At 37.4% G+C, this 9,242-nt stretch overlaps 1 protein-coding gene across 5 annotated transcripts in view; it reads right to left on the reverse strand.

Moving 5' to 3' along the window:
• The window catches only part of CFHR5 (complement factor H related 5), a 41,821-nt gene extending 32,874 nt beyond the window's left edge, over nucleotides 1-8,947 (reverse strand). For 2 of the 5 annotated variants that reach the window (XM_088845230.1, XM_055418981.2), the window contains exons 1-5: nucleotides 8,782-8,947; nucleotides 4,833-4,942; nucleotides 4,095-4,289; nucleotides 3,056-3,232; nucleotides 1,099-1,281 (exon numbers count right to left, since the gene is read on the reverse strand). In XM_088845230.1, the coding sequence (XP_088701356.1) occupies nucleotides 1,099-1,281; nucleotides 3,056-3,232; nucleotides 4,095-4,289; nucleotides 4,833-4,942; nucleotides 8,782-8,807 (691 nt within the window). In that variant the 5' untranslated portion in view covers nucleotides 8,808-8,947. Of the gene's footprint in view, nucleotides 1-1,098; nucleotides 1,282-2,022; nucleotides 2,254-3,055; nucleotides 3,233-4,094; nucleotides 4,305-4,832; nucleotides 4,943-8,781 lie in introns of those variants that run through there. The other 3 variants (XM_055418983.2, XM_055418982.2, XM_055418984.2) reach the window with 3 other exon arrangements.
• Nucleotides 8,948-9,242: the final 295 nt, after the last annotated feature.

Raw genomic sequence — 9,242 nt, forward strand, 5'->3', positions numbered from 1 at the left:
ACTTTCATCATTTGGAGAGCTCTTCTGCCTAAGAAAAGTGAAAGTTTTAGCCACTCAGCCGTGTCTGACTCTTTGCAAACCCGTGGACTGTAGCCCACCAGGCTCCCCTGTTCATGGGATTCTCCAGGCAAGAATCCTGGAGTGGGTAGCCATGTCCTCCTCCAGGGGTCCTTCCTGACCCAGGCATCAAACTCAGGTCTCCTGCATTGCAAGCAGATTCCTTACCATCTGAGCCACCAATGAAGCCCTATATTACTTCAAATTCTACCAAATTTAAGGGTTTTTCCTATGCCATTATAGAGTACCAATTTATCATTTTTTATCCCTAAGAAAAACTGTAAAAATAAGAAATCCATTGTTAGTGTAAGTTTCCTAGAAACCAGAACCTGAAACCCACCCATACCTCTCAAATATTCACAAATTACACGAATTTCTAGACCTGCTCCTTCTCTGAGCATCAGATCATGGATTGAAAGAGCTGAGTATTAGTGTCCTTGGACCACTACACTGTGGATGAAGCTTATTCCTCGGACTCACGACTTGAATTAAAAGGAACAAGAAATTGGCTGCACGAGACTGAGAATTTGAAGATGGCGAAGGATAAGTGCACAAAGATCTCACTCTCAAATAAATTCAGCTTTTCCTGAAGCTCTGTAATGGCGTAGGACATGGCAACCCACTCCAGTATTTTTGCCTGGAAAATCCTAGAGACAGAGGATTCTGGTGGGCTACAGCCCATAGGGTTGCAAAGAGTCGGAGATGACTTAGCATGCAGGCACAAAGCTTTGTAAATCTAATTAGGTTTGTTTTTTTTTCAATTTTCAAAATAATGGCATTTATTCTAGGGAAAAAAAAAATAGACTTAAGAGAAGGATTATCTCCTTGAAGACATGGAAAAACATAACCAAAGAAGTTAAATTAATGTGGTATAGAAGTATTCCTGTACTTTATCAATATATTTCTAAAAAATTAGTTTGACATCATTTTACATGGTGCCATCTAATCTCTGAAGAAGCAGGAAAAAAAAGAAAACAAGGTTGGAGTAAACTTCCACTCTGAGGGTTCAGAAAGATCACAGTAAAGTATAACATTACTTACTGATGCAAGTGGGTTGACTCGACCAGCCACCTTGCAAACACCGAACTGTCCCTGCCGTTCTTCCATCTGCTGTTGTATATCCTGGCTTACACTTATATTGTGTTTCTTTATTTACAGAATAAGCATATTCTGACTCAGAAAAAAACCCATTGGCAACTACAATATCTGTTTTTAAACATTTTTCTGAAAAAAAAGGAAAGTATAAATATTCATTAAATTTTTTCATAATAAATCAATGAACATGATTATAAAAAGAAAAAAACATAAACCGCCTTTCAGGAAAACCACAGCCTAGAATTATTCTTGCAATCCACATTTTTAGTTTAATAAATCCTCAAAGAAAATATTTTAGGAAACTGTATAAAATATTTTACATAGAATAAAGCACATTAAAAATAAATGTGTTGCTCTAGAAAAAGCGAGGAAAGAACTCTGGCCAAAGAGTTTTGGTATGCCCAAGAGAAATCCAATTCAGCTATTTAAAAGTTTCCTACAAAGAATTATGAATGATTTGCAATAAATTGAGCCCTTTGCTTAAGTTTCTACACTGGTTTGGATTTCCTTGTGAGTTTGCAGTACTCAAATGGAGTTGTCAGGCTTTGAAATTCAATTCTTGGTCTTTGGTTGCTTTAAATGGGTTACAAAAACATTTGTACCATAAGTGAAGCTTATACAATATGAACCCTGTTCGGTCACTGGACATTTCAGATATGATGTCATTAGGTTTGTTCTTTTATTTTATGTTTTTGGCAAATACTGGTCATGTTTAAGCCCTCTGTAATTGTAAGAAACCATGGCTTCACTGTTTACTGAAACACTATTGTCATTCAAGCTGTTTTAGAGTCTGTTTCCTAAAAGGTTAAATTTAAATATTAAAGATGTGGAATGATTTTGATAGCACAATTGCTTTCCCTAAAAGCTTACCATAAGACTCCACTTCCTGGTAAGACGAAGTAGCTGGTATCAGTGTTTCTTCCCACTGGTTAAAAAGCTGGAAAACTGGACAAAACGTATTTCCAGGAAACTGGAAACTAGGCAATGCAGGTCCATGATGATCAAGAGAAGGGAGATAAACAAAATCCAAACCCCAAAGCATATCTTTGTGAGCGTCCCAGCTCCCAGGGAGGAGAAGCCAGGCAGAGTCCTATGGTTTTTCTGAGATGAGAAGAGGGAGATAAGGGTTTTGGAGGCCCTGGTGGCTAGAATTTATAGGGTTGAGTAACAAAGAATTGACACTATGATGAGAAATAGCTAGAGAAGTTTTTAATGTCTCCTTGAATCTCTGGCTGAATACTACACTGGAAAGATGATTATAAATTACTATAGATTTGATATAATAGAAAAGTGATTGTAGATTATATTTATGATTCCAGAGGTCTGGAAGATACTGCCATGTTATAGAGTTTCCAAAGAAATTGTTTTCCAGATTTTAAATCAGTGACAAACAGACATAACTCTCACAAGTACAAAAGTTTTAGAACATAGAAATTGTTTTTTGAATCAAGCATGTGAATTTAATACTAACACAAGAGGTTAATTATTAACAATTGTCTTAGTTATAAGACATTTTAACTGGTATTGGACTTTTTTCTCTTTAATATTTTAGTTTTCTAGATATTTATTCTCAGCTAACATGATAATTTTAATGCACTGTACCCAAAAAGTGGGTGTTACTTTAACATAAAGGTACTATCTTCAAGTGCTTGTGTTCTTGTTATTATTATTTTTATTAAATACATTTGTTATTATTTGTTTTTATTAAATACATTTGATTTGTGTAGGTAGGCAAATTATGTTACTTGTACATCCATTCAGAGACAATTGTAACTAAAAAACAAATGTGTAAAATAAAGGCAAGTGGTGAAATCTCTATTTAAGACATGACTATAGATTTATTTCTTTTTTTAAAAAAAATCACAACATATTCCAGGATTGGAGAAGATAGCATTTCACTTACTGGTGGAGATGCATTCAGGAGGGGAGGACCAGCTCCCTTCCGCACAGGTAATGCTGCCTTGGTTATCTGGGAGACTGAAGCCCTTATTGCAGGTAATATGAACAGTGTCACCTTCCAGGTGTGCTTGTCCTGAAGATGCAGAATGACCGTTTTCCACAAAAGGAAAGAAACACACTCCTGAGGACCAAAAGTTGTTTAATGTACCAGATGGAAGTGGTAAAAAACAGTAAAATACATTTGCATTTTACAATATTCTTAATAGAAAACTTTCAAAGCTAAAATTAAGTATGAAAATAAAATTTTAAAAGAACTTAGGTTTTGCTGCTGTATTGATGAAATACATACTTTTTATACATGTTTCATACACAAAAGGAAATTAACATTTCACTCCATTGTTCTATGGTTTTTATAATAAAATATTTTATTTTTATAAGCTTTTCTAGGTATAAATAGTATTTTAATATGTTTCTCTCTTACTTCTCATATTTTTTATAGAAAGACCATTATTATTACCTTTGTTTGCTCATTTATTCTGCCCCCCGATTGTTTTCCTGTTTTAGTACACTAGTTACCTCCTGAGTACGCTCTTTGTATTTATTGAAGGATTAACATAGACATAATTTTAGGCACAAAAAAGTAATCTATGGAAAATGTAAAAGTGTCGATGCTAAACCTTATGTGATCCTTTCAGTATTTAAGAGAATGATACATTTCAAAAGAGAATGGATATGTACAGAGACTTTTTTTTAAAGAAAAAATTATGACCAGGCTGATAACAAATGAATATTAGGACATAAGCATTAGGAGTGAAATGTATTAATGATTGATTTTAAAACTTACAACATGAAAGAAAGTTCATATATTCATTCTTCATTTGGTTTTCAAAAAAGGCTTCTCAAAACAGGAAGGACTACATCTCTCATCTTTGCTGGCTCCTCTAGTCCTGATCCCTGTGACTCTCTGTCAAGACCTTGTGGCCCCACCCGCTGCATCCTTCGCCACTCCCTGAACGATTCATCTACATCAGGCATTTACTCACTGAGACACTTCGGAGTCGGTGACCATCCGCCCTCTGTGCATGTTATGGGAGTCCAAAAGTATTTTGAAGGAGACATAAAATTATATTCACAGGAATAATAGAAAATTTTTCCAAGAGAAACTGGGAAAGATGCCTTGTATTTCTTTTCATTGTACAGAATTCCATGGTTTATTTTGGGAAAATCACAGTGTTTCCCTGGGAAAAATAAAACTGAAGAATTAAATATAAATCTACATCTGTGAATCATTAAATCGTATTTTAATCATCTTATCAATATATTTTTTCTTTCATCTAGCTCAAATTCCTTTAGCTTAATGCCTTCCGCTGTCCTAATTAGTTAAGAATAAAGAAAGATCTCTAATGATGAGTATAGGCGCTAGTGGTAAAGAACCCGTCTATCAATGCAGGAAACATAAAAGACTCGGATTTGATCCCTGGGTCAGGAAAATCCCCTGGAGGAGGAAATGGCAACCCACTCCAGTATTCTTGCCTGGAGAATCCCATGGACAGAGGAGCCTGCTGGGCTACAGTCCATAGGGTCGCAAAAAGTGATATGACTGAGCGATTTAGCACACAGCACATTGTCAATGAAGGTAAAATGTAGATGGTAGAGTCATGTGAAATATAATGTCCTTTGCAGTATTCAAGAAGAAGATTTCCCACAGGTTAAGAGTCACGCAGAGTGGGACAGCAGTAAGACCCCACTGGTGTACAGGACATGCTGGCATCTCCACTCACCTGCTTTCTCTAGTCTGAATCCTAGTCCTAGGTAACTCCACCTGAAGTCTCTGTCTTGTCTGTATTTTCCTGGTGCCCTGAAGAGGCAGTGTTTTGTTTGTTTGTCTTCTCTTTATTTGGAAAAAGAAAAAAGCAACTTACAGAAACTCAGCTCACAAATTACTTAACCAGGGAAATTTCCCCTTTCCGCTTATCTAGAGGTGATTTTCAACGTTGCACAATATTTGAAGCTAGTAATTCCCATAGTATTTCACTTGTGAAACCTGAAGTTGCTTATCTAAGTGTCTAAAATTTTACATTAGATGGTTTTGGAGGGAAAAAAAACAAAAACAAAACCCTCACACATTGATGTGAAAGTGAAAGTGTTAGTCGCTCCGTGTGCCCAACTCTTTGTGACCCCATAGACTGTAGCCCACTAGGCTCCTCTGTCCATTGGAATCTCCAGGCAAGGATACTGGAGTGAGTTGCCATTTCCTTCTCCAGGGGATCTTCCCGACCCAGGGATGGAATCCGGATCTCCTGCATTGCAACCAGATTCTTTACCATCTGAGCCACCAGGGAAGCTTTCACTGATGGTACTACCTCCCATCATTCTTTTGCAGATATTTCTTGTCTGCCTGTCAAACTATAGTACTCGATTTCCATGCATTTTTACCTACATATTCTTAGCTATGCAGAATAACCTTGCTTCCATCCTCCAAATGCCCCTGTTTTACCCACCCTTCAAAGCTCATTCTTCAACATTTAGCAAATACTTTTGTGCCTCAGCATTGGCACTAACTCAATAACTCCTTTTCACAGATCTCCTTTACCCAATCACCCACTCCAAAAGAAGAAAATGATTTCTCAAGGCTCGACATTCTGATAAAACCTTGTGAGTACATTTCCTACAGGATACACACACACACAATCTTACAATCTATTTACTTATTTACATGGTTTGCTTTCCTCATAGGACCCTGTGCATTGTAACGAGACACAGTGTTTTCATTTTCATTTGAACATGTTGCTGCACAGTATAGTGTTTGATAAATATTTTATTACTGAAAGCATGAAGAATGTTGAATTATGCAAGCGTTAGAGTGCTTCTTTTGCACTCCGGCCGTCTCTCAATAGGCAAATGAACAGCTGTTTTTGCTGTTCAGTTGCTAAGTCATGACCGACTGGGCAACCCCATGGATTCCCGGTCTTTCACTATCTCCCAGAGCTTGCTCAAACTCATCTCCGTTTAGTTGGTGATGCTACCTCACCGTCTCATCCTCTGTCACCCTCTTCTCCCCCTGCCTTCAATCTTTCCCTGCATTAGGGTCTTTTACAAGGAATGGGCTCTTCTCATCAGGTGGCCAAAGTTTTGGAGTTTCAGCTTCAGCATCAGTCCTTCCAAAGAATAGTCAGGGTTGATTTCCTTTAGGATTGACTGATTTGATCTCTTTAGAGTCCAAGAGACTCTCGAGAGTCTTCTCCAGCACCAACACAAACTCACAAATCACTTAACTGTACAGCAATCCCCAACCTTTTTGGCACCAGGAACTGCTTTTGTGGAAGACAAGTTTTCCACGGCTGGGGGTGAGGAGTGATGATCTGGGAATGATTCAAGTGCATTACACTTATTATGCACTTTATTTCTGCTATTGTTGCATCAGCTCCCCCAGAGATCATCAGGCATTAGATCCTGGAGACTGGGGACTCCTGACTTAGTATCTATACAGCTTTTGATAGAGCTTCTCTAAAAGTTCTACAGGAGACTGGGTTGAAGCTTGAGCATCCTTTTGCATTTTTCACACACTGTTGTCATTGCGCAGTCACTAAGTCACGTCCAGCTCTTTGCAGCCCATGGACTGCAGCCCGCCAGGCTCCTCTGGCCACGGGATTTCCCAGGCAGGAATACTGGAGTGGGTTGCCATTTCCTTCTCCAGGAGATCTTCTCAACCCAGGGCCTGAACCTGCATCTCCTGCTTGGCAGACGGACTGTTTACGACTGAGCCGCCTGGGAAGCCCCTCAGATTTCAGGTTGTCAGAATTCCACATATGACTATACTTTATACTCCTCTTCCTCTCATCTTTATACTCATCTTCCTCTGCTTTTCCCCCCCAATTTAGAAGTCCCCTCTTAATGTCCATTCTCAATGGTGTTCAAAACAATATGTACCAGACACATAGGTTAAAAAGAATCAAATACACCCATACATACAGTTTTTCAGTGAGGATGTTGTAAGGGTCTAATCCTTACTTTAGGCTAACCAGAGAAGTTGGTATCTTAAATCGACTAAGAAATATCTGTTATTGGAGAAAAATACTTTTTCCCATTAGGTAACTGTAGTCCTCTGATTATAAGTCTATGAAAAATGTATAAACAAGCTAGAGTAACTTTCAAATCTGTAGAAATAATGTTTTGCAACTTTTGTAACGGTGGATCATAAAAGGAAGGAATTTTATAGTTCTTATTTTTCCTTATGTTAGGACTGAAGAGACTTTCCCAAAGAGAACAACTATGTGCAAAAATTAGCATCAAAAGAGCAAAATAAATACTTTCTGAAAATCAAACGGTAAAGCTCATGAATAAAATCCCATTTCCACAAACAGTTTAATCAGTTACCCTAGATGTTGTAGGATATTTCATTTGCAATTACTCAGATGTGATGGATTTTATTTCAACACAAAACAAGACGTGTCATTTTTAAAATACTGTGAGACATAGTGTTTTGTATTAAAGGAGAAGTGGTGTACATTTTTTTTTTTCATTTTAAACCTTGCTGAAAAGCTCAGAAGAAGCAAATAATTCATTGGTATCTCACTAGTTTTATTACATATGAAAATAAGAATATGCTCTATAGTTTCATTAAAAGAGATGACACTAATTCAGAAGGATAAATGCACCTCAAACTTCATAGCAGTATTATTTATAATAGCCAAGACTTGAAAGCAACCTAAGTGTCCACAGATAAGTGAATGGGTAAAGAAGATGTGGTATTTGTATATACCATGGGATATTACTCATCTGTAAAAAAGAGGAAACCTTGCATTTGTGACAACATGGATGGACCTGGGGAGCATTCTGCTAACTGAAATAAGTCAGACAGAGAAAAAACTGTATGACCCCACTTACATGTGAGGATTTCAAAATCTAGAAAGCAAAACAAACAAAGAAACAAGACAAAACAAAAGCAGACTCATCACAGAGAGAACAAACGTGGTTGCCAGAGATGAGGAAGGTGGAAAGTGGGCAGGTGAAACAGGTGAAGAACATTAAGAGGAACAAACTTCCAGGTAAAAAATAAATAAGCCACCGGGATGTAATATACAGCAAAAGAATAGAATCCATACTATTGTAATGCCTTTGTATGGGGACAAATTGTTATGAGAGTTACCATGATGGCCATTTCATAATGTAAGCATGCAAATGTCAAATTACTTTGCAGTACGCCTGAAACTAACGTACTTTTGTACATCAAATTATATTTTAGTAAAAAAATAAAAGATTTTTCTTTGTCAAGTGATGATTAGATTGAAATGGGAAATTCCTGAATTTAATAATATTCAAATCTTAATTTTAAAAAAATCTATGAAAATTCAAACACATTGCAGGTGTCCAGATTTCTTTGGTATATTTTTCCTGGTCTGTGGCATTGCCGCATCCATGCAGAATGACACTGGCACTTCACCTTACTATCTTCGTCATATGCAGATTTTTCAACATTCAATTTCTCTCCAGATTTTGTACTCGGTGGCTACTTATACATCATAACTTAAAGAACATAGAAAAATTGTTTCATTGTATTTTCCCTTAATTGCATTTTAGAAAATATTTCCATTAAAAACAAAAATGATTGTCCTTCATTCCCAATATTTTCACCCCTGTATTCATTTAAAAGTATATGTACACACAACCAAAACACACACTTCAGAGAGAAACTCAATATTCAGAGCTGTTTGCAGGCTTTCAGCTTACCTTGTCCCCCCACAGTAGAAATCCATAAGATTAGAAGGACACGAGTTAAAAGCAGCATGCCGGTTATGCTGCTGCTGCAGCACACAACCAAAAATGGTCCTGCAGCAAGGGTGTTCCTATCAGTGCCACTTCATTTACAGCTACGAGCATGACTGAATTCCGTGCATTACCGGGAAGCCAGGGTAGTGAAATCCTTTTGGTAAATATCAAAGTTCACAGAGGGTAATGTGAAATCTCTAAACAATATCTGATTGGTGTTTTCACATTAATACTCTGAATCCATCTTTTGATATTTGAGCACAATGCTATTAATAGCTGTGCAACTTCTTTGTGGTTGCACCTACGAAGTTTCCCAGTTGGAAGGGTTCAGAAATGGACCACTGAGGAGGAGAGATGAAACCCCTTCTTTCTTCTTGCTGGCCAAGAAGTGAGCTGTTTCAGGGCCAGCCAGGTGAAGGCCA

The sequence above is a fragment of the Moschus berezovskii genome, chromosome 17 (assembly GCF_049115385.1).
Source record: "Moschus berezovskii isolate FMDL1 chromosome 17, NW_MosBer_1.0, whole genome shotgun sequence".
Lineage (NCBI taxonomy): Eukaryota > Metazoa > Chordata > Mammalia > Artiodactyla > Moschidae > Moschus > Moschus berezovskii.